Source organism: Panthera pardus, unplaced genomic scaffold, assembly GCF_024362965.1.
Source record: "Panthera pardus isolate Hobbes unplaced genomic scaffold, ASM2436296v1 HiC_scaffold_16, whole genome shotgun sequence".
In the NCBI taxonomy this organism is placed as follows: Eukaryota; Metazoa; Chordata; class Mammalia; order Carnivora; family Felidae; genus Panthera; species Panthera pardus.
This window is the reverse complement of record NW_026526721.1, coordinates 3,465,079-3,489,733: the sequence shown is the minus strand read 5'-3', so window position 1 is coordinate 3,489,733 and position 24,655 is coordinate 3,465,079. Positions and strand designations below refer to the sequence as shown.

General features: G+C 57.7%; 1 protein-coding gene and 1 long non-coding RNA gene across 11 annotated transcripts in view; one reads left to right on the top strand and one right to left on the bottom strand.

Annotated features, from left to right (window-relative positions):
• The window catches only part of SLC37A1 (solute carrier family 37 member 1), an 81,697-nt gene that overhangs the window by 48,661 nt on the left and 8,381 nt on the right, over nucleotides 1-24,655 (top strand). For all 8 annotated transcript variants that reach the window (XM_053903031.1, XM_053903030.1, XM_053903032.1 and 5 more), the window contains 9 exons: nucleotides 2,256-2,293; nucleotides 3,997-4,077; nucleotides 10,388-10,519; nucleotides 12,856-12,946; nucleotides 15,610-15,672; nucleotides 15,992-16,077; nucleotides 17,029-17,077; nucleotides 18,675-18,748; nucleotides 21,371-21,449. In XM_053903031.1, the coding sequence (XP_053759006.1) occupies nucleotides 2,256-2,293; nucleotides 3,997-4,077; nucleotides 10,388-10,519; nucleotides 12,856-12,946; nucleotides 15,610-15,672; nucleotides 15,992-16,077; nucleotides 17,029-17,077; nucleotides 18,675-18,748; nucleotides 21,371-21,449 (693 nt within the window). The remainder of the gene's footprint in view (nucleotides 1-2,255; nucleotides 2,294-3,996; nucleotides 4,078-10,387; nucleotides 10,520-12,855; nucleotides 12,947-15,609; nucleotides 15,673-15,991; nucleotides 16,078-17,028; nucleotides 17,078-18,674; nucleotides 18,749-21,370; nucleotides 21,450-24,655) is intronic.
• On the bottom strand, nucleotides 17,767-19,696 carry LOC128777222 (uncharacterized). 3 transcript variants are annotated; one of them, XR_008422395.1, is made up of 3 exons: nucleotides 19,276-19,696; nucleotides 18,565-18,804; nucleotides 17,767-18,471 (listed from the first exon to the last, which is right to left on the bottom strand). It is a non-coding gene; the product is annotated as an uncharacterized LOC128777222 (long non-coding RNA). The 3 variants fall into 3 exon arrangements; XR_008422396.1 differs by having other exon boundaries at nucleotides 18,607-18,804; XR_008422397.1 differs by having other exon boundaries at nucleotides 18,631-18,804.

The following is a 24,655-nucleotide window of genomic DNA, read 5'->3' as shown; positions in this document are numbered from 1 at the left end:
GTGTAGGTTTTTCTTAAGTCTGTTTGTCAAACCGGGCTTCCCTAGGACCCAGGGAGTTGAGAGATTATCTGTGGGGCTGTGGGAACTCTTCTTTAGAAAGCATCTGAGAGACGCCACACGTGGGTGTCTTCTCTGCCACCGTCGCTCCGTTACGTGAGCCCCTTTCTCCCGGTGAAGTGAAAGACTGGCTTTGCTCGTGGGACGCACACTCCCCTGACCGCAGCCCCCCTTCCCGCCCTCGCCGCGCGTGTGAGGCGGCCTCCACCCCTCCTCGCCCTGCCTCCGGCCCCCCTGTCCTCGCAGGCCCTTCTCTTTCCTGCCGGGGATGTCGGAGCCCCCGGGGAGGCCCCCTGACGAGAGCCAGGAGGTCAACAGGGCTCGTGACCCCATCGCTCCTGCACACGGGCCAGACTTGCCATCCGTACCTGTTGGCAGGGGACCTCATCCCGCAGTACAGCCACCCCGACCCCCAAGTGGGCCTCTCTACTCTATGCCGCCCTGTCTGGGGGAGCCCCCTGCCCCCGCCACGCACCCCGTCTCCCTGCAGCCGTGGTCGGGGGGCCTCTGTGCGCGCGGCTCTGACGGGCACTCCCGTGTGCTGACCGCTGACTTTCCTCTGGAGGCGGCGCCTCTAGCCGGCCTCGTGGGACGAGGTGCTTCTGTGGTCCCCTGACATTCCCTCGTGCCGGGACCCCAGGCGCCACGCATGAGCTGGCACGAGCAGAGAGAACCTGGCGTGCAGGCTCAGACCCTTCCCGTCCTCCTCACCCGGGCCCCGGCCGGGCTCTCGCGCCTGAGGTCCGTCTTCGCGTGTCCCCCGTCAGCCCGGGTCCACGTGGACGCAGGGCACGTCAGCCTAAAGGAGGCCGCTTGCCCTCCCCCACAGCAGAACAAAACTGGGGCCTTTCTGCCGGGGGAGGGGGGACCGTGTTCTGTCCCCGTGACCGGGAGGCTCCGTGTGCACGGTGATGACGGCCAGCTGTCGGGACGGGCGATGCTGCCGGCAGAGCCCTCAACACGGGAGGCCAGTCGACGTGCACCTTGCTGGTTTCTCTCCGCTCCCTCCCCACCCTTCTCGTGACCCGGGGTCCCTCCCGGTCCCCCGTTCTCGGGCCCCTCTGGGTCGGCCTGGGAAGCCGCTGTCTGGCGTGTCCCATCCGAGCGTCCTTTGTGCTGACGCCCCGTACAGTGGAGGCCGTATCGTGGGGGCTGGCCAAGCCTCATGAGGAGTGGCGACACCCTGACTGACCCCTGGGGACCTCACAGGGGCCTCCCTGGGGAAAGCCACCTGCGCACCGCTGACATCACTGTAAGCAGTGACGGCACATCTCAGGTGTGCCACCGGGACCGCCAGTGCCAAGCGGCCACGCACGGCGGGCGTGGAAGAGCTGCTGGTCCAGCAGAATGTGTGTTCAGTCCGGTGGGGCCCCCCGTGGCTGTCACCCCCGTGTCCCCAGAGGGAACTCAATTGTGGGAAGTTGAAAGCCCCGTCGCTCTTTGTGTCTCAAGGCAGTGAAGCTGTTTCACCAAAAGTTACAAAAAGACCCAGATTCTGGGTAGGAGGAAGGGCCGGGCTGTTTAAGGCGGTGTCTGGCTTCCAAAGCAGGGGGTCCTGGCGGCCATCTGGGTTTCAAAGCCGTTCCGAAGCAAGGGACCTGTGTATCCCGTTAGGGCGGCCGTCTGGCTTCCGAAGCAGGGGGTCCGCGTCCCCCAGCTCCTGGAGGCTGTGAGTCTGGCTGTCGGCTCTGTGGCTTTGCACCTGTCCTTCCTTCTTCGCGTTTCGATAAAAGGCATTTTGCTCTGTATCACGATAGATGTTTGGTCCCCACTAACTTTTATTTGTAATTCATTCCGTAATGTTAAAGAGCCCATCACATATGTTGAAAGTGACCAGCTGCTCCAAAGAAGCTTGTCCCACCAAAGAGGCTTGTCCTGCCTTTTCCATGGCCTGTCATCGTAGCACACATGTGCTCTGCTTATTTTTATATGTCCCACATTTTCACACGTGTGACGGTCTCCCTTTGCCGGTGGCTCCCTCTGCCATGCTGCAGGCACTGGGGGGGAGCATGTGGTCCCGGGGACGGAAAGAGGGGGCGTGAGGTGGCCTGGCGGGTTGACCAGCTGCAGCCTCACCCTGCCGGGCAGCCGTCTTTCCCTTCCGTTTAGTCAAGTATCAGATGGCTCATTGTGGTCTCATTTCTTGCGGTGGAAGCTCTCAGGCCTGGGTTCACACGTTGTTCTGTTTGGTGTTTCAGATCCCAAGGACATCGCCTGCTCTTCCTCCCTGGTGGCGGTAAGGACTCCCTCTCTACTCCTCGAGTCTGCCAGGACCGTGTGCTTGTCGGCTAGGTGTCTGCCGACCGCCGCCACTCTGGCTGGTCTGTGCGGTGTCCGTGGGTAGCCAAGTGTGGACAGGGTCCCACCCTCGAAGTATTGGCAGTGCTAGGAGAGGGCTAGTCATGACCGTGGCGACAGACCCCCAGACAAGAAGTTTGGAGCAGTCCGGGCCGGGACGTCCCCCCCAGAGGCTGACCTGAGGCCGGGCCCCTGCTCCTCTGCCGCGCCCGGCAGGTGGTGTCCCTTCCCCGGGCGGAGCCCCTGTGGCCCTTACGCCCAGTTCCCCGCTGACCGTGGAGCAGTCCCCGCGGGCCACCCTCGCTGACTTCACGTGCACGCCTCCTGCCTTCCCTCCGGCCCATGCTGGGCCGTCGAAACAGCCCGCCAGGGTCCCTGCAGCCTCAGATGCGTCAGCACCCCAGCCTCTTCCTTCCCCCGTCCTCTGTGCTCTCACCGCTGGAGATACGTTCGGGCCCTGCCTCGGCACCCCCTGTGCGCCAGTGTGGAGTCCTCTCCACACTGTCAGCGGGGCCTCTCCCTGAGCACCACGGTCACACAGGGCACTGCCCGCCTGCCACCCCCGTAGAGGCGTCTCAGACGAGCCACGACCCAGCAGTCTCTCCACCCCACCCCATAAACAGCCGGGCCCCGGCTGTCCCCGTCTCAGTCGGGGAACCACTGTCCCCCCTGTGGGCAGGCCAGCTCCTGGGACGTCACGTCCACCAGGCTGGCCCCCGGCACCGTCCTCTCCCCTCCGAGCCACTGCTCATCAGTTTCCTCAAACACTGCGCCCTTGCCCTCCCAAACCCGTGTTTCACGCTTTGCCTGGGAAGTCAGGGCACATCACTGACTTGATTAACCGCCTCCTACTCTACCCGGCTTTACCCAGTACATCTCATTTACTCCTTGCCGCTGGTCTCCCCAGTGGGAGGTGACCGCGCAGACAGGAGCTCCTCTCGCTCACGGCCAAGGCCCGCTGCTCCCGGACAGCGCCCGCCACCGTGCAAGAGAGGGAGCCAGAGACTCCCTCTTGTTAATACTTGGAGCCTTTAAGCACAATCTGAAAAGAGGGGTTCCGGTGCCTTATTGGATGAAAACAAACCCGATTTTGAAAATCACGACCTTCAGGAAGGTTAACACGTTAAAAAAAAACTATAGTTGATATTGTAAAACATTTTAAAAGCCATTTTCCTGCCGCGAGCATGAATTTCCGTCTCAAAGCTCGTAAGGATCGGTTTTTGGTTGTGCAGTGACTAGTGTCCGTGAAAACGCCCTGCCCTGAATTGCGCTGCTGACCCCGGCAGGGCCTCTGTTCCACACTCGTTAGAGAAGGACACGGCCCTGTATCGTTTCTACAGGCCTTTCCGTCCGTCACTGAAAACTGTCAAAGCCAGTAAGGACAATTAGGTTGCCGTAATCAGCATTTTTACGTTTCCTTATCCCTCAGTCTTTGCGTATTCGTCAAGAAAGATCTTTCCACGTCTTTTGTCTGAGGGTCCAGAGCCCCCGATTACTTGTTGCTTTATCTTAGTCGTGTGTCTTGCTCCCCCCGGCGCCTGTCCTGGGACATGTTGCACGGTGACCCTTGCTCTGGGGTGGCCACTGCTGTCGCCGCTGTCCATTCGGGAACCGCTGTAACGCTCTGCTCTTCTGACCCAGCATTCGAGGGGCCACGAGAACGGCGCACACAGATTCAGGCTGCAGAAGCAAGTCTTCGCGGACGACGAGAACAAGCCCCTGGTGAGTCGAACGAGCCCCCGCTGCTTTGCGGAAATCCGAGCCCTGCCTCGGTGACAGACTTGGGCCTCGCGTTTCCTGCATGAGACCTGAGCCTGCCCCTGCGCGATTTCTTTGGGCAGCAGGCTGGACTTACTTTAAGTCTGTAATCAAATTCGGAAGCGATGCCCTCATTCAACGGCTGTGCTCAGCGTTCCGTGTCCCAGGCGTGCTCCGCGTCAGGCCACGCCCTGAGCGGCAGTCACACCGTCCCCGCTGCTCCCGTGGACTCACGTTCTGGGGGGGCGGGTGGGGGACAGAGGGGAAACCAGCAGTTTCCTGCAGCAGCTAAATGCCAGGCACAGAGCCCGCAGAGACGGGTGAGCGGGCGCTGGTTCAGGCCTCGTGTGGGGAGCCGTCCCTAAGCAGGGGGCGTGGACAGAGCCGTGAAGGGGGGCGAGCCTGAGTGGACCTGGGCCAGGGGGTTCAGGGGCCACACAGGGAGGGCTGGCGAGTGAGGTGGGCCCAAGAGATAACGTAAAATCATCTCCTAGCCCTCTGCACTGCCGCTCCCGTGTTACAGAGGAGGAAACTGAGGCACCGAGTGCTCGGCTGCCTGCCTGGTCCTCCTCAGAAGGGAAGCCTCGGTGCAGCCGGTGGGCCTCCTCCCTCCAGGATACTGCCAAGAACTTTTCTCGTATGGCTCCGCTTCACTGACCACACTGAGCCACAGGGGCATTTTGGATTCGTTTTAGTCATTGAAATAACAAGCTGTTTGCTTTTTCAATCAAACAGCTAGAAGGATACATGCTCCACGTGGGCTTCTTACTTTTTTGTTCTTTACTGCCTAAGGAAGTTTATTTGTGGTGGCTGAAATAACGGAAAAGGGAAAAATGACGTCTCGCACGCCTTGGTTCTCGGAGTTGGGGGAAATGCCGCTGGAGTCCTGTAAACTCTCTACTCTCTGCTGAGTGTGCTTGTCAACAATTGGGTGTGTTGGTTTGGGCCGCCGGAACAAGAATACCGCGGACTGGGCGGCTTGAACGACGCGCATTTTTCCCTCGCATTTCAAACAGTTGTTTCTGGAGGCTGGAAGTCCAGGATCAAGGCACCGGCAGGTCTGGGGTCTCGCAGATGCCTGCCTTCTCCCTGGATGCTCAGAGCACAGGGAGAGACGCGGGCTCCCGGGGCCTCTTCTCACAAGGCGCTGATCCCATCGTGACCTCTCTGCCCACCACTCGGGGCTTGGGGTCCCACACGGGAATTTGGGAGGAACACATATAGTCGGTCCACACCACCAGATGTGAATCGATGTCCAAATGGCTGTGACTCCCCTCTGGCTGCTACTGAAGACTCACCTTTTCCTCTGAGGCGAGACCCCCAGGCCGCGTGTTCTGGCAGCGTGCCACCCGGTACGGCTAACCACGTCTTCTGAGCGTAACTTCCCTCTTGCCTTCCGTTGACCAACATGTCACCAGAGAGACAGTGGCATGTTTAGAGGCCCTGGCGGGTCTTTTCAGGCCCGGCCACACCACAGGCTGGCCTTGATGTGCCCGTGACCGGGCAGATTTTGGTCCCATGTCCCTTACGCGGCACCCACTGAAGTGGGGGGGAGGGGGGGCTCTTGGGTCACCAGGCAGGATGTCCCTCCAGTTTGGCAGGACACCCTGTTGTCCCCTCTCCCAGAGCGACCGAGCTCGGATCCGCGGGGCCCAGAGTTGAGCAGCGCCCACCCCCTCATCACCTTCATCACCGTGGCGTCTGGGCCACGCGTGATTCTTAGCATCTTGGCGAGAAAAGACGTGAAGCCAGGGGCGCGTGGGGAGGCGAGTTCGAACAAAGAGGGGGAGGCTCCGGCATCACAAGCCAGGTGGACCCTCTTCCATGGGGGTCTTTGTGATGCTCGGCTTGTGGCTGGCTGGTGGGAATTTGTCACCCTCGGCGGCCCACGTCACCGTCATCCTCGGCTTCTCTGAGGGTCTTTCTGGCCGTCCGGGGCTCAGCCAACGCTTAGCGCTGAGTGGGCGTTTTAATGCCAAAGGTGATTCCACGTGGCGCACCGGTGGGAATCCACGCTCTCTGGGGGAGACCTTCCTCGGTGTGGCTGCGGGCAGCACAGGGCGTGCAGTGGGCTTGGGTTTCCGTCGGGGCAGGATTGCACGCTTCCCCTCCGCCCGCCGTGTGTGCGCGTCTGTGTTCATCGCATGGAGCCCTTTTGCCCTCTGAGTCCTGAGCGTAGGAGTGGGCTGCCTCGGCTGAGGAAGCTCTGCCCCTGCTGGTGCCGTCAGATCCCCTGGGGCTCTTGGTGCCCGGCTTCCCATGTCCGATCCGCCCAGTGGGTCTCTGGCTCTATAAGGAGGAGGCAGATTTCCTCCCCTGTTTGTTGTGGGGTCTTTTTGTTTTTGTTTCTGTTTTTTACATTGAGAGAGAGAGAGAGAGAGAGACTTTCGAGCAGGCTTTCATGCTCAGTGAGGGGCCCGGCTTGGGGCCTCGATCCCACAACCCTGGAATTAAAACCTGAGCCAAAATCAAGAGTCAGACGCTCAAGGGACTGAACCACTCAGGTGCCCCACCCCCTGATCTGTCTTACAAAACCCACCAGGACTTCCCTTTTTTTCTGTCTCCTCCAGACACTGCCAAGGACTGGAATTTGGTAGGTAGGAGCCCCCAGGCTGTGCCTAAAGGTGAGTGGGTGTGGGCAGGAGGCCCTTCCCAACAAAGACCAAGCTTGCTTAGATAAAGAGCCGAGGGGCTGGATCCAAGACTTCTCCAGCCCAGCGGGCAATCCAGACACGCTTTACGGAACCAGGAAGGGCTGTGACCAGGCGGGTTTCTGTGTCCAATTCCTGCTCTGAGTTAGAGGCGCTCTTCTCTTGGCTGAGCAGGGTCTGTTCCCTCTATGTTGTCTCTTTATCTGGCTGAATCTCATCCACTGGTGAGTCTGTTTTCGTGTTTACAAAACACCTGTCCTAGACCTGAAACGATAAAAATGCTAGACGAGAACACAGGCGGTAATGTCCCTAACATTGGCCACAGCAACTCCTTTCTAGCTGTGTCTCTGGAGGCAAGGGAAACATAAGTGAAAATAAACCATTGGGATTTCATCAAGAAAAAGCTTCTGCACAGCAAAGGAAACCGTCAAAACTAAAAGGCAACCTACCGAATGGGAGAAGATATTTGCAAATGACATACCTGAGAAAGGATTAGTATCTAAAATATATAAAGAACTTATAGAACTTAACACCTAAAAAACAAATAATCCAATTAAAAAATGGGCAGAAGATATGAACAGACATAAAGAAGACATCCAGACGGCCAAGAGACACACGAACAGATGCTCAACATCACTTATCATGGAGGAAATGCAAATCAAACCTACAACGTGATATCACCTCACATCTGTCAGAACCTCTGAAATCAACACAAGAAACAACAGGCACTGGCCAAGGTGGAGAAAAAGGAACCTCCGTGCACTGTTGGTGGGAATGCAAACTGGTGTAGCTGCTCTGGAACAGCGTTATGGCACTTCCTCAAAAAGTTAAGACTAGAACTACCTGCCCTGTGACTCAGCAATCACACTACTGGGCATTTACCCAAAAAATCCAAAAACACTAATTCAAAAGGATATATGCACCCCTATGTTTATAGCAGCATTATTTACAACAGCCAAGATATGGACGCGGCCTAAGTGTCCATGAACTGAAGAATGGATAAAGAAGATGCGGTGTATTATATACAACGGAATGTTACTCAGCCATAGAAAAGGGTGAAATCTTGCCATTTGCAATAATGTGGATGGAGCTAGAGAGTATTATACTAAGAGAAAGAAGTCGGTCAGAGAAAGACGGATACCATAGGATTTCACTCGTATGTAGAATTTAAGAAACAAAACAAATGAGCAAAGGGAAAAAAACAGAAAGACAAACCAAAAAATGGACTTTTTTTTTATTTTTAAATAGGCTCCACACCCGGCATGGAGCCCCGTGTGGAACCCAGGGTGGAGCTTGCACTCACGACCGTGAGATCAATCGTCAGATGCTTAGGGTGCCTGGGTAGCTCAGTCAGCTAAGCATCTGCCTCTTGATTTCAGCTCAGGTCATGATTCATTCTCTCTCTCTCTCTCTCTCTCTCTCTCTCTCTTTCTCTCAAAAATAAAATTAAAAAAAGAGTCAGATGCTTAACCGACTGAGCCGCCCAGGCACCCCAAGAAACAGACTCTTAACTGTAGAGAACAAACTGATGGTCACCAGAGGGGAGGGGGATGGGGGTGGGGGGATGGGGGAAACCGGTGATGGGATTAACGAGGACACTTACTGTGATGAGCACCGAGTGTTGTGTGGGAGTGTTGAGTTACCACATTGTACACCTGAAACTGATATTACACTGTGTTCGTGATACCGGAGCTAAAATTTTACATATAGTATCTTATTAAGAGAGTACAGTAACTGTATCGACAGCTACGCATAGGTATCAACTCATCTGAAAATCTTTATTTTCTCCTATAAAATTTTTTCATACATTTTCTAATTTAGAGTCTTCATTCGTTAGCAAGTGTTTTACATCTTTTATTCAAAGAAGCAGTTTCAGGGCACCCGGGTGGCTCAGTCGGTGAAGCGTCCGACTTCGGCTCAGGTCATGATCTCAGGGTCCGTGAGTTCGAGCCCCACATCGGGCTGTGTGCTGACAGCTCGGAGCCTGGAGCCTGCTGCCGATTCGGTGTCTCCCTCTGTCTCTCTACCCTCCCCCGCTCGTGCTCTGTCTCTCTCTCAAAAATAAATACACATTTTTTTAATTTTAGAGGAAGAAGCAGTTTAATGAGATATATGAGATTGTATAGGTTTGGGGAGAGTCTTCATGAAATTGGTGATACCACACACTGCGGGACTGATTCCTGTGTGTATAATCCACACCTGAAAATTCAGAATTAAAAAAAAACAAAAACCAACAAAACAAAACCTGTCCAGCTTTCGGCCTTGACTGCACACCGACTCACCCGGGGCCTGCCCCCCGAGATTGCGGTGACTGGCCTGGGGAAGAGCCTGAGCGCTGGAGCCCCTCCGAGCCCCGAGTCTGCAGCGTGTGGTTGCTATTGATGTGGTCTCCTAAACTGGACAGCCAGCATCATTCAGGAGGGAAACGTGTATTCAGCACAGACTCAGACGGAAGTCTTCTGTGTCCGTACGCTGTTGTGGGACTGTGGTTGGGAAGATGTGCGGTCACACCGGGGGTTGTCATCCCCAGTCGGAAACATCAGATTGTACGCTTACACGTGAGTGCGTTCGTCCCCAGGCCACGCGGGGCCGGAAGCCAGCCTCCCGGAGGTGTGGATCTTGGGCCGTCCCGAGGCGAAGGGCCGAGGGCGAGGCGCGGGGCTCCCGGCGGGCGTCGGACTGTCCCCCACGGGGACTGTCCCCACCCCCACCCCACCCCCCCCCCCCGGTCTTCCAGTTTCTGTGTTTCACTGGAAGAGAATCCCGAATATCCAGCTTGCACAGGTTATAGCGAGGGAAACGCGACAAAACCGTTCGACTTTGTGGAAAGTGTTCATGCACAGAAACACTGCTTTGGAAGTCTTTGCAGTTCATGGTTCACTCATGAAGTGTCTTTAGGTCATCCTGGCCCTGGCTGGGCCCCCATCCCCGAACGGGGGAGCACTGCTCTTTGCTTTCGTGAAGGCACACTTTGTCCTGCAGGAATGTCCAGAAGCGGGATTCACAGGATATTGGAAGTGGTTTATGAATTTTAAAATGATGCAATTTCTGGTAACACGCCTGTGTCCAGTGCGAGCTCCTTAGAAAACACAGGGCCGTGTGAAGAGTTTTTGACCCCTCCCTAGAAATTACATGCAATTCTGTCACCCGGCAGTAACCGTTGTCAGCTTAGAAGTTAGCTGCTCTTCCCCCATCATTAGATCCCGCCAGTTACCCCGAGAGAGAAAAATAGGTATGTGTTCAGTGTTCCTTAAGATCATAATGAAAATGCAGTTCGGAATGTTTTGTTACTCAATGTGACATAAGCGTCAAAACCTCACAAGCTGTTGGTTTGTTTTTACCGCTGCTGCCAGATTATGTTGTTTTCGTGGATGCGCTTTACCCGTTTCTCCCAACGGGGGCGTGGCGTTCACCGTATCGTATTTTTCCGCCTTTCCAACCGTCTTTCACGGGCAGAATCCTAGATTGCTGGGCCCAAGGACTTTGTATGTTTGTAGCGTTTTGTAAAGGCCGCCCCCGAGACCTGGCGGGGCAGCGGCTGCCCTAGGACTTGCGGCCTCACTTCAGCCGGATGCCTGCTAACCCCTCTTGTCTCTTTTCTTCCCAACGGGCTTCACCGCCAGGACCCCGAGATCCAGTGCCTACTGCTGTCAGACGGAAAGCACCCGGTCCATCAGAGCCACGTCGTCGTCCTCCCGGCCGACGGCGGGGGCGGCATGGCCGCCATCAGCTTCACAGGGGCCTTGAGAATCCCCGTGAGTACGCGTGCCTGGGAAGGGTTTCGGAAAGGGCCGCTTTCGCCTGCTGTGAAGAGAACTGGCCTGTGGATCAAGCTTTAAACAAAAAGTCCGTGGTTCTTTAATCCGGGGGTTAGAAATCTACAGCGTAAACCAGAAGCCGCCAACAGGTGGTCTTGGGTCTGAGGAAGGCTCAGGGTCGGCCTCACACCCGGTGCCTGAAAGGTTTCAAGTTAGTTGCCTCCGAGGAGACGTTGACCCGCTTCCTGGACGAGTAGGGCTTCCCGTCCCCCCTCGGAAAACCAGAAAGTCTGGCTTCAGCAGGGCCTGAAGCCCCTCCTGGCCCAGCCCCTCCCTGGCCCCGAAGACCCTGACCGAGAGCCCCGGGGAGGCACTGTCCCCGACTTCCGCTCTGTGACGTGGGTGGGCCCGCTCCATTTTCTCTACCCTCTGAAGTGCTTTTAGGTGAACACAGCTAGTCCGCGTGCTACTGCGGAAGGGGTGAAGGGGAGGGCGAGCCGGGGGGAGGGCAGGAAGCCACCCCAGGACGCACAGCTGCCGTGTGCAGCCTCTGCACCCGTTTGGGGTTTAAAGATCAGGTGCGCTGGTCCGTGGGGAGGCGGCGGCCCTGGCTCCGGACTGGCGGGCGCGCGTGGCACCTGCCGGCGGGCGCAGCGGTACGCGATCGGGGCTTGAAGGGGGCCCGGGGAGAAGTGACCCCAGGCGGGTGGGGGAGGGGTGCAGGGGTGCGATTTCTTGTGGGTTTAGACTTTTCTTGCATTAAAGTCCTGGGCTCCCTCAGCAGAGGATCCGGGGAGCTCGCAGAGACACGGGGGAGACGTGTTCTTCTAACGTGGCGAGCCACGGTGGGCGGGGACGGCAGAGCCGGGGCAGAAGCAGGTGCGGAGGGGAGACAGCAGACCCTGCCCACGCAGGGTAAGATGTCCAGGCCCTCGCTGCTGCCAGACCTCGTGGACCACACCTAGAAACGTCTGGGCTCCTGCCCTCGGGTGTGACGGGCTGCTGCAGGTTTCACGCCCAGACCCTCGTGGGCCCTCAGCGAGAAAGGGCAGGGGGAACACGGGTCCAGAGGCCCTTTCGTGACTGGGTGAGGCTGGTCTCCAGCCCGTGGGGAACGTTGAAGCCCAGGCCGGGACTCCCAGAGTCACCAGAATGTGGGTGGCCTGTAGGAGATGCCGGTTTAAAAAAAAAAAAAAAAGTTCCCTTTAAAATTTTGTTGTGAATAACAAGCAACTTTTCTGTGGCGCCTTATGGTCCGGATGCTGGGCTGAGGGTGGGGCGGGGTGCCACGGTCGCATAGGAAACGTGGCATTGTGGACGGAGCAGCCTCAGAACCCCGGCCTGCTTGACCCTGGCCCAGCTGCGGACGCCCTGGGCGTCCCGGGCAAGTTGGCGACCCCTCTGAGCCTCCGCTTCCCCATCTGCGAATCGGGCTCAGCGCCTGGTGTAGGACTTGCCTCACGTTCTGAGGATTTCGTGAGACCGTTCGTTCCGCAGTGAGCGCCGCGCCAGGCGCCTGGTAAGCGTGAGGCCGGTCACGCGCACGTCCTCATTATTGGGTCGCCACTGTGAGACCCTGACTCTTTTAACCTCAAAATCACATCACTTGGGAGCTGCGTCCTCCGCCCAGTTTTGGGGGGCGTTCCTGCACGCACCCCGCATGCTGCCTTAGGGTTACCCCTTCTCTCACCCAGATTTCCCAGTGATACCCTGAATTACTGTCTCAAAATGCCACCTCTTTCTAAAAGCGGACCTAAACTCGAGCAGGTGTCTCCCCTTAGCCGTCAGGCCGCGGACCTCGGTTTCCTCGGGGAGGCCTACGTCTCTCTCGCAGGTGACTTCCCCGCACCCCCGGTGTGTCGAGCACGGGCAGGGTGCGGGCGACCGCGCGTGCGGCAGGGGGAAGGCTGTTCAGTGTGGGGCGGCTGCCGTGTCGTTTGCAGTGGGTTCCGGTCCGGGGAGAGAGAGCGCTGGGTGCGCGGTGACGAGACGGCCGCTCCAGGCACGCTGTTGGGGAGCTCCTCCCACCGCTAAGTTGCCAGAGCCGTGCGGCGGGGTAGTCGTGTCAGCTTGCACTCTTACGCGCTCTGGGCACGCCCGGCGGGAGTGGCCGCGGGCCCACGCGCTGACCCCCCCCTCCCCGCTCCCCCATCCCCAGGCGGCACCCTGCCCTATAGGTCCCGCATCCTCTCTCCCTGCGGCGTCTGCAGCTGCCCAGGCCAGAGACGCCAGCCGATGGCAGGGAAACGAAGTCATTCATAATTCGGTCGCACGTGTAAGTCAACCTGCAGAGTACATGTCGGGGTAAACGCCGCTCTCTGTCTCCCGTTCAGGGTGTGATCGAGTTCTCTCTGTGTTTGCTGTTTGCAAAGCTGGTCAGCTACACCTTCCTGTTTTGGCTCCCGCTCTACATCACCAGCGTGGGTGAGTGTGTGCGGCTGGAAACACAGACGTCAAGTTCACGCAGGGCCTTGACCGGCGCCCCTCTCGTGCGCTGGCTTCCGCGGTCTCGGAAGGAAAGGGCACGCGTGGGGCCCGAGGATTTGAGACGTGCTTTTGAACCACACAACGTGTGATTAGAGAAACGTATAGACAAAAAGAGAATTCGGGCACGAAAGTTCCGTGGCCGTAATAACCTTGATGGGGCTTAAGGGGCCCACGTCATAGCCCAGCTGCGGCTGCCAATTCCACGGGGCTCTAACTATCTGGGGCGGCCTGCGTTTAAATTTAGGCTGCCTGGAACTTCACGTCACGGCCGCGGCACGGGGAGGAGGCCTTGGGGATTGAGATAATAAAGGCTGACTAATCCGACCTGGAAATGGCTGCTTGGGGATGAGCTCCGGTTTTAGGGACAGCTGACAGCTTGTCTTGGGTTCCTGAAGTCCAGCCACGGCCGAAGCTGTACATGTGGCCGAACCCACAGCTCCGTGGCACCGTTACCCTCCCTGAGCTGCGTGTGACCACAGTTCTTAAAGGAGCCTTGAGTGCGGGGGCTGCAGACACGGCCGAAAGGGCACGGGGACCGTCAGAGGGGCCGGGGGACAGGGATTGCAAGGGTCCCCGGGAGATGCAGGCTCTGGGGAGTGTGGCAGCGAGGGGAGACGTGGAATCCGGGGGTTCACAGAGTACAGACCGCTGTCGGGGAGGAAGACCTTTCTCTGCCCTTCAAGGTCCTTGTGGCTGGGCTGAGAGTCAAACTGACATGAGACACGTGAGCAGGAGGAAATCAAATTGAGTTTGGTGCCTACGGGGAATCCACAAAGACGTGGACGTTCCAGAGACAGTCAGGCAACAGGAGGCCAGTAGGACGTCCTGAGCCCGGGACGGGGTGGGCTCTGGGGGTCCCGAAGGGGGAGGACGCTAGCAGGAAGGGGAGAGGAGGTGTTTGGAGACAGCGTCCGCCCCGCTGTGCAGACCAGTCCCTTGGGTGCAGAGGAGCCTCTGTGAGAGCTCGCTTCCTGCTCGGGCTCTGCCTTCCAGCGCGAATGTAGGCAGTTGTGGGCGAGGTGAGGAACGTTCCCGAATCTGCTGGGCTTCGATTGCTTTCAACTCAAAATAGTCTTCAGGTAAAAGTGCCCCTTCGTGGGGCTGCCTGCCCTGGGCCCCCGCACCACATACTCCCCACAGCCACAAGGTCCAGCAGACGTGGCTGTGAGCCCGGGGCAGGAGGGCTGAGTTTCAGAGGGACAGCAGGTGAGGCAGTAAGGGGACCGCCACGTTATGGGGGACAGAGTCTGGGAAGGAGGGAAGGCAGTTGCTCCCTGTCAAGCAACCCCCTCTCCATTAGGGTGGGAAAGCCACGCACGGTGTAGACCGGAGACCCCCCTCTCCATTAGGGCGAGCAAGCCACACGCAGTGTAGACCAGAAGGACCCCCCCATTAGGGCGGGCAAGTTGCATGTGGTTGTAGACCAGAGACCCCCCTCCATTAGTACAGGCAAGCCATATTCAGTGTAGACAGGAGACCTCCTCTCCATTAGGGCAGGCAAGCAACACGTGGTATAGACCGGAGACCCCCCCCCCCCCATTAGGGAAGGCAAGCCATATTCAGTGTAGACAGGAGACCCCCCTCTCCATTAGGGTGGGCAAGCCGCACGTGGTGTAGACCAGAGACACCCCTCCATTAGGGAAGGTACGCCATAGTCAGTGTAGACAGGAGACCCCCTCTCCATTAGGGCAGGCAAGCCACACATGGTATAGACCGGAGACCCCCCCCCGCCATTAGGGAAGGCAAGCCATATTCAGTGTAGACAGGAGACCCCCCTCTCCATTAGGGTGGGCAAGCCGCACGTGGTGTAGACCAGAGACACCCCTCCATTAGGGAAGGTACGCCATAGTCAGTGTAGACAGGAGACCCCCTCTCCATTAGGGCAGGCAAGCCACACATGGTATAGACCGGAGACCCCCCTCCATTAGGGCAGGCAAGCCATACTCAGTGTAGACCGGAGACCCCCATTAGGGCAGGCAAGCCGCACGCCTTGTAGACAGACGTCATACCTTCTTTCTTCCTTTGTTCCCCCATGATTGCAGAAGGGGTGACACTTTTAGGACTCCAGTCACGAATTGCTGGCTTTTCCGGTCTGAGTGATTAGAAGAAGCTAAGTCCCTTGGATGTATGTGCCTTGAGGACACCAGGAAAGGCTGGATTCGACCGATGGTCCCACATGCGTCCCAAGCCAGTTTCTCCTGCACTGGCCAACCTCCATCCCCTTGGAGCCCGGCGTGGCTCCCTCCCCGTTGTCTGAGGAGTTCCTCAGGGTCCGCCGAGTGTCCCAGGGTGTGCCCGGGTGCCGGAGCCTCTGTGCCAGGCACCTTCGGGGCTGCGCCTAACCTGTGGCTACCCCAGGGACGGACACTGGACCAGAGGGGTGGGAGTTAGGCCGAGCCACGCGGATCCTCCTGGCGAAGAGCGTTTCGCTTTCATCCTTCCTGCGCGTCTCCCCACGTAGCAGGCTCTGCTGTTTTTCCTTTACCCCGAGTTCACCCCTAACTGCTGCTTGGCTCAGGTCACGCCTAAGGAGACAGGAGCGCCACGCACGGTCTTACTTTGCTGTGACTTGCTCACGGGGACACTTGTCGTTTTGTTAGATCACCTTGATGCCAGACAAGCCGGGGAGCTCTCCACCCTGTTTGACGTGGGCGGGATCTTCGGTGAGTCCCTCCCTCCCTGTCGCACGTGGACGGACACTTGGATGGTGGCATTTGAACACCTGCGTCCGTGTTCCCTCTGAGTTGACTTCCTATCGGGAGGAACACGCATTCCCCAAACCACCAGATCACCCAAGTGGACATATGGCCGTCACTCTGGGAGGACAGTCCCGCTCGGGGAGGGACAGGGACGTGGCTAACGGCGAGGGTGGACAGGGACGTGGAGAGGGAGATTATTCTCTCCTCGCTGCCGTCTTGCATATTCCACTCTCTCTCCGAGGGATCTTGCCCCGGGGACCCAAGCACCCCCTCTGCATTGCAGGTGGGATCCTGGCGGGCGTGATCTCAGATCGACTGGAGAAGCGGGCCTCCACCTGTGGCCTGATGCTTCTGCTTGCGGCCCCCACGGTGAGCCGGGCCCCCACCCCACCCCGCCCCCCGCCCCGTCTGGACCCCAAGCCTCCAGGAGCAGCCGCCTCCCCCCCTCCCCCCCACCTGCACACACTGTCACCTCCAGCCCAGGCTCAGCCCCATTCGTGACTCATGGTTTCTGGGGACTGGCCGTGGCCTCAGAACCCCCTCAGCGTGTCCCCCCACTGAGCCTGCCAAGCCTCCTTCCCCAGATGTCTCCCCTGCCCTCTGCACGTTGCTGGGCCACTCTCTTCATTCATCCCTGGCTCCCCTTTGGGTGCTCCCTCCCCTGGCCCCGGCCCCTCCCCCACAGGCTCCTGCTCAGCCTCTAGGGTCCCCCACCTCCCCTGGCAGCAGCAACCCTGCCTACGGTAGTGCTGGCTTCCACTGCTTTCAACGCATTTGGTGACAATGATCTAGGGCAGGTGACCTCCCTTTGTATGCCTGTCTCTATTGTCACAACAATAGTACCGCCACTCATCGGCCTGCACGGCACACACCTGCCCGCCTGCCGCTCGGCTGGGCTGTGTCCGGAACGAGGCCCGGCTGTCTGGCGTCTCAGGGCCTGGATGCTGCCTGACGCAGACCCGCGGAGAACCTCACTGAGAAAACGTCAGTGTGGCCCCGTGGCCCCTGCCTCAGGACCCCCTCAGCAGGTGCACCTGTTTAGGCAGACGGCCCGAGGAGGGGACGGTCGGACTGAGGCGTGGAGCCCAGGGAGAGCTGCCCCAAGCCGTGTGCCCGGCCCTGGGAGCTCAGCGGGAGGTGCCATCAGAGCCCGCGCGTGGGGACAGGGCACCAGGCTTCACAGCGCCTGGCGGGGGCCACAGGGCCCCCGCTCCTTCTTAGGGGCCCCCTCTCTGGTCGGCTGCCTGAGAACCCCCGGCCCGGGCAGCATCCGGCTACGCACAGTGACCGGTTGTCCCCCTGGTTTCACACCGTTCACAGCTCTACATGTTCTCCACCATCAGCAGAATGGGCCTAGAAGCCACGATAGGTGAGTCCCCACGGCCTTTCTTCTTGTCTTCTGTGTGCGGTTTTCGTCCACACGGCTTGATGAAGCAGAGCAACAAATTAGCATGGAGGCATTCGGCTGGTGTAAATGGAGCCTGTGGGGTGGCCCGGATAGTCCCATGTCCCTCGTGGGGGGGCTCCTGCTCCAGGAGCGAGGCCTGCCGTCCGCAGGCTTGAGAACAAGCGCGGGAGAGCACGGGCCACCCGCTCCAGGGCCGCGAGGAGGCCCTCTGAGAAGCCACGTGTCCCCCCGGAAGGCAGAGGCAGGGCTCCACCCCGAGACCTGCACCCCGGCAGGTGAGGACAGGCCAGAGCCCGGCAGGGGCCAGACTCCCAGCTGCCCTCCGCCAGCTGCCTTTCTGAGAGCGGGTGCAGGACTCCGGAGGACGAGTCTTTACTTCCTGCAAGCAGTACCATCAGATATGGCTCTGACACTTGGGAAGTATTTTTTTTAATGTTTATTTATTTATTGTCAGAGGAGAGAGAGAGAGCAGGGACAGAGAGAGAAGGGGGAGAGAATCCCAAGCAGGCTCTGCACTGTCAGCACAGGGCCGGATGAGGGGCTCGAACTCATGAGATCATGACCTGAGCAGAACCGGGCGTTTCACCAACTAAGCCACCCAGGTGCCCCTCTTTTTTTTTTTTTTAACGTTTTAAATTTATTTTGAGAGAGAGCGTGTGTGTGCGCAAGCGGGGGAGGGGCCGAGAGAGAGGGAGAGGATCCCACGCGGGCTCTGCACTGTCAGCACAGAGCCTGACTCAGGGCTCAGTCTCGAAAACAGTGAGATCACGCCCTGAGCCGAAATCAAGAGTCAGATGCTTAACCGGCTGAGCCACCCAGGCGCCCTGGTAAATATCTTTTCTGTCTTAACCAGCCAGCAGTGGTGATCGGGAGGGAGGCAGGCTGTGTGTGATCCCGTTAGAAGTCATCCAGAAGTCAGATTGCTGACACGAGGAGCTGTGGGTTTCCCGTGACCCACTGGTCCAGAAGCTTCTGCACAGAGGAGTGTTAACCAGTAGCTAATTTGGAAAAGTGAGCCTGGAGGACGGTTTAGAAAGCATGCCTTTTAGAAGCAAGCACGTTACCCTGCCCGTGGGAGCTCGGTGGCTCTGGGTGTCCGGGTGTTCCTCGGGGACAGCCGTCCACAGCTGCGGGCACGGAGAGAGACAGACAGACAGACACCCTCCCACTGCAAAGCAGGCCAAGGCTGGGGTTAGCACCAGCCGGCACTGACCACAGGGAGCATTCGCACACCCCCGGCACATCCATACTCGGGACACCGGGCCTCTGGTCCCTCCAGGCTGTCAACAGTCACCGCCAGTTGAGGGTCGAGGAAACGGAGCAGCAGGTCCTGTGATTGGGACTTGCAGACGTACCTGGGGCAGGTTTAAAGGAGGAAGCTCACCACGCTGGCCCCAGCAGTGCGGGCCTCCTTCCCAGCACCCGCCCACATCGCGCTCAAGCCGGACCCGCGCGTGACACCAGGGCGCTCACCCCGGGGCTGCCGAGACCGTGGGGGCTCTCCCAGAGGGCACCGTTCCACTGCTGAATCCCTCCTTCTGGTTTCTGGTTCCCACAGCCATGCTGCTGCTCAGCGGGGCCCTGGTCAGCGGGCCGTACGCCCTGATCACGACCGCCGTGTCCGCCGACCTGGTGAGTGGCCGCGGTCTCGGCGCAGGGCGGGGGCAGGTGCTGGTCAGAGATGGTCTCTGTTAGTAAAACGGTGTCTTTGGAGACGGGGCTTTTTGCCCGTGACTGATACCTACATTTCTGAGAGTCTTCTGAAGCAGATACAGGGAGGTGTTGCCCCCGTTCCATCAACGAGGGTGTCGAGCGAGTTTAAGAGGCCCGTCTGAGGCCCGAGGTCAGAAGGCAGCAGTCCGGCTGGCTCGATCCTCTGTGCCGCCCTTGCTTAACCCCGGGAACTGGTGACCATGCACCCCTGAGCCCGCCCCCAGGGCCCAGATCTGAGGTGCACTGGGGTCGGCCCCTCCTTTCGCCCGGCCCCCTGTGCCTGGCCCTCTGCTAGTCTCCGCAGAGCCAATCCGGACGGGGACCTGAGCCCCAGAGGACCTGTTCCAGAGAGGAAGCAAGCCCGCGTTCACGCACGCGGCGAGAAATGCCAGTGCCGTGGAGAGTGGGGAGCCACCTGGGCCTTAGGGTCCATAGGAACAACTCACTTGTCCTTCCTGGAGGGAGGGGGCTGCTGACAAGGTGACCTCGGACTCCTGATCGTGCCCGTAGAGACCCAGTGGGGGAGGGTCACCCTCATGCACCTGACACGAGGGACATTCCACACTGTCCGTAGCGGGCACCGACACCCGCACCAAGATACAAGATCCTCTTTAAAAAGTCGTTTCTTAAATAAACGGGAGAGAAGAGACAAATCCCCCGCAGAGAAGAGTTTCTGTGGATACCCTGTCCTCCGAGAGGGGAGCGCCCTCTCTGTCCTTAGGTGTGGGCTGTGCACGGTGACATCATAGCTACGGGGAGGGGCCTGACAGACGGCCCTGCCAGGGGACCAAGGTCAGTGCCAACAGTGACAGGGCGCGTGACGGCCTGCACCCTGGACACCTGCTGTGAAGATGTCACTTCACCTCTGAGACCACCCTCCCCAAACCCGCTCCCAGGCTCCTCAGGAGGGAAACGTCCCACACACGCCAGCAGAGGGCACTTTGCTGTCGGGGTCAGAACCCAGGAAGGTGGGCCGAATTGCCGGGCAGGAGGAGCCCTGGGAGGCGTGACGGCTGAGAGTCATGTGGTGTCCCACACAGAACGAGGTCAAAGGAGACGTTAGATGAAAGTCCTTGGGTTAGGTAAACATAACGCATCAGTTTTGGGCCCCTGACTGTGGTAGCGACAGCAAGCCATATAAGGCAGTGACCCAGGGAAAGCGGGCACAGGGCACGCGGCCCATGTGCCGTCTTGGCAAAACTAACGGGCACCCAAGACTTTTCTCAAGCAAAACCATAAGCAGCTCCCCAGAAGTGGCCTGTATGCTCGTGGGCAGGATGGCCGGCCTTCTGGGCGTCTGGCCTGGTGAACCCTCCCCCCACGGGCCCCTGAGGCCCCTGGAACTTTCCTGCCTCCGGTGACCCTGCTTCTCTTCTGCATTTCTGTCCAGTCCTCGCAGAGTCAGGTCCGGAGCTCACCAGCCACTCGCTCCTTCTCCTGCCATGGCAGGCACCCCGAGGGCACGGACCCCATGCCCAGGTGGACCCCATGCCCGCCCCCTTCCCCTCCTCTCCCGTATCTGCCTGACACTCACCCTGCCCATCGGCTCAGAGCGCTGTCCTCGGCCCCTCAGGCCCTTCCGCTCCTGGGACAACCAGAGGCCCCATCGGGTCAGCAGAGAGAGGCAGAGGAAGGGCTCTGGGGAGTCCCACCAGGCGGCAGGCCCTCCAACATCAGGCCCCGCTTTGTGCTCCTGCCTGCATGGGGCACAGAAGATGCTGGGAGGGGCCACAGCAGACGAGTAACAGTCATCTGCTCTGTGGGATCAGAGGAAGGACAGAGCAGGGACTCCAGACTCCAGAAAACATGGGTTATGGGTGATTATCGCTTTGTGTCTGTGCTTTATTTATATATTGCTGTGCACACGCTCACAAGCATCTGTTTTTACAGGCTTTGGTTTGTGTCATTTTAGGTTTCCAGGCACTTTTTTCCCCAATCAGTTACTTTTCTTTTACTGTCCTCGGTTTGTGCTCCCCCCTCCCCCCAGCCTTGTATGTATTGCTTTTTGAAAACCAAAGCTCCTCTCGGTTTGTCATTTAGGACTTGGTGACCGTCACACTGGTTTCTTGGGTCCTGCCCTCTTCCCCATCCTCCCTGGCATTTGCCATTACCCGGGTTGGGTTTTAGGTACTGCAGAGCCACCGGCACGTGTCACAGAAGGCCCCTCGCGGGAACATGGACGTGGGCGTTGATGCTGGCCCCCCTCCGGGGTAGGGACAAGTCTGTGTCCTTCTTTCCCACGTTGGCAGGTGTGGTGTGCTGAGTAAAATAGTTGCTGATTGAAGAATTCTGAGAGTTCTCTCAACCAGAATGTGTTTGGACAGATATCTCTGATGGTGTCTTACTGTTGAAAACCCTTAAACGTTGTGTATTTTTCCAAAGTAAGTTTGGATCGGACTAGATTTTAGATTTTTCTGATGGAAAACGCCCCGCATTTTGAATTGCTTCGAAAATTGGGTAAATTGTCGTAAGGAGGGGCAGGCTGGTTTCTCACTGATGCGGCTGAGATGGGCCTCACATCTGTTTTTCCCTCTCTTCTAGGGCACGCACAAAAGTCTCAAAGGAAACTCCCATGCCCTCGCCACCGTGACCGCCATCATTGACGGGACCGGGTCTGTAGGTGAGTGGTTATCTTTAGGGCTAAGAAGTTAATTGTGGTCATAGGGGAAACCACATTGTCACATCCTAGTTAACAGATGCCAAGAATTCCAAGGGTCTGGATAATACTAGTATTGGCTGGCCTTTTCGGGGGTTTTTTTGTTGTTGGTTTTTTTTACTGCATGAAACACTCTTTACAGTATTGTTATAATGCTTATTCTATTTTTTTTTTTTAATTTTTTTTTTCAACGTTTATTTATTTTTTGGGACAGAGAGAGACAGAGCATGAACGGGGGAGGGACAGAGAGAGAGGAAGACACAGAATCGGAAACAGGCTCCAGGCTCTGAGCCATCAGCCCAGAGCCCGACGCGGGGCTCAAACCCACGGACCGTGAGATCGTGACCTGGCTGAAGTCGGACACTCAACCGACTGAGCCACCCAGGCGCCCCTATAATGCTTATTCTAAAAGAAAGATTATTTTTCAAGAATCCTTCAAAGATTATTTTTAGTTAGGTGGTGTAATGATGCTGATAAAATTATCTTTTTTTTTAATAATCTCAGTTAATTTCACAAAGAGAACTCAATCCAAAATTTCATCCAAATACGTAAGACCTACACAAAGTCTTGACAAAATGGAGAATGTCTCTCTTGTCGTAAAGGTGGTACTTACTTAAAATTAAGTATACTCTGTACTTAAAATTAAAAAATATTAACTTTTAAAATAAAAAATTATTGGGGCGCCTGGCTGGCTCAGTCAGTTAAGCAAACAACTTTGGTACAGGTCATGATCTCACAGCTCGTGAGTTCGAGCCCCACATCAGGCTCTGTGCTGACAGCTCAGAGCCTGGAGCCTGCTTCGGATTCTGTGTCTCCCTCTCTTTCTCTCTGCCCCTCCCTTGCTCTCTCTCTCTCTCGCACTCAAAAATAAACGTTAAAAAATTTTAAAAATAAATACGTAAAAATAAATAAAAATTACTAATAATTTTTACTAATGGAAAAATATGGTATTTATAATCACTTAAAGTTCAGTTAGTATTTCAGCAAAGGTGTGAATTTATGTTGATAATTTATTGCAAAAACCAACTAAGGGCAATTTGATTAATTTTTTTACCACAGAGTTCAGATCATTGCTGTTGACAAGTTTGGATCATTTAATGAGAAAAGAGGCTCTAACAGTTACCATTAGAGTTACCGTGAAAAACTGATCTTTTCTAAAATGCCCACCTCACAAGCCCATAGGCCGTAGGAACGGTCGAAGGTGCAGGTCATGGGTAGGAGAGTAAGGAGAACATCCCCACGCTCAGTCTAGGGTCAAGGGCACGCATGTCAGAGCGCCGATTACTGTGACACGACCATGACATCTGAGGTGCATTATGTTACAAAATTTCCACAACCAGATTTTTAAAATTGCAAGTAAAAGAAAGTAATTCCAAAATACGATGTTCAGATCAATTTCAACATTCAGAAGGTTCAGTCCCCGTTCAGAAACAGATAAATGGTATATATTTGTCAATGAGTTAGGACGAATAATAAAGGATCGGCCAGACTTTTCAAGCACGAGCAGGTCAAAAGCACATGCGGACCCAGGGGAAGGGGGGTGCGGGCGCCGTCTGTCCGCCCTGGTCGGACGGCTCCAGAGGAAACACGGGCACGTGACTGGCTAGAAGTGGTTTCCCTCGTGTGAATGAACACGTACTCAGCTTTTCACCCAGGCCAGCCGTTGGCACACCGCGGCCCCTGGGCCACTGGCCTCCTGACTTTACCGCTGCCATTTGGAGACGGACAGAATCTGAATTAAATGCACGTGGCAGGAAAACTAGTAGGTGCCCAGGCATAAGAGATCGAGGTGTTGGCAGCCTCGTTACAGTTCTGGAAGAGCATTCCGTAGCACGCTCTGGAGGACAGAGGGGCTGCAAGACGCGTGGGTCCTGCGCTCAGAGACGGGCAGGTGCGAACCATGAAGCCTGTTCTTACCCACAAGTCAGAAGGCTGACGGCAGCGTTCTTGACCTCTCTCCGCCTTCGTGCAGGGAGCACGCGCTCTGTGATGGCTCCCTGCCAGGGACCCTGCGGCCTCCTGAACGGGCCTGCCCTGCTCCAGGCGCTGCCCTCCTGCGCTGGTCCCTCACTGGATGTGGGAAGCTGACACTCAGGAGCTTGGCTGGTGACGCCCGCGGCCACCCTGGAGGATCCTGGGTCTCATCCTGATGTCATCTGCCGCCCCAGGCACCCGAAGCAGGGGGACTGAGAGAGAGAGGGCAGGCCGGGTGGGGAGGGGCATCTGGGCATCTGGGACGGTCTCGTGGCAGTAAAGCCGAGCTCTTGCCAGACAAAGGCAGCTCAGTAGAAGCACAGTTGCACCTGCCCCCGGGGCCGCCCCTCCGTGTGGCTGTGGGAGGTTTCCCTCCTGGTGGTGCCCGCGGGCATGTGTGCTAGCTGCATAGAAACAGCCGCCGTCCTGTCCTGGGCGCCCACTGCTGTCTCACTAATGCAGAATCTGAAGTCCTCCCCACCACTCTACGCAGCCATACGGACTCCCTGCAGCTGCTCTCAGACACCAGCGTGTCCCCGTGCGGGGCCTTTGCACGAGCTGTGCCCCGTGCTGGAGGAGCTCCCCTCGGGGAACCTCATGTCTGTGTCCCGCGCCCTGGGAGTCTTTGCTCAGGAATCACACCACCCTTTCAGCGAGACGTCTCGGCCTGTGTGGAACGCGGACCCTCGTCACCCACACTCTGGAAGGAGGACCCTCGTCACCCGCAGTCAGGGCCCCTCTACCCTGGCGTCTTCTCGCAGCACCTTCCGCCTGTCCCCTCACCCTCCGCCTCAATGGAAGCTGCCCGAGGACCGGAGTCCGCTTCACTCTCTGCCGCACTCTCAGCACGGAGACGGTGCCTGGAGCACAGTAGTCACTCAGTGAACCGGTGGAAAATGAATTGCCTGGCGGCTCCCACACCCAGAATCCCACACGGGGCCGGGCCGCCTCCTGTTGGGGGTGCTGACTTCACAGGGGAGGGGCCGGGTCGGAGAGGCCTGCACGGTTCAGCAGGACAGGGCCGCCCGCCCCTGGGTCACAGGAGCCCCGGTCCCTGCTCCGGCCGCCTTCCCAGGGCCCCCGGCAGCTCGCTTCCCGCAGCAGGTTCTGCTCGTTCTAAGATGCACGGGGCAACGTGGCCGTTGTGAGGGGGCCACGCTTGAGCCTCTGTTGCTCCCCAAAGTCATACCTGCCCC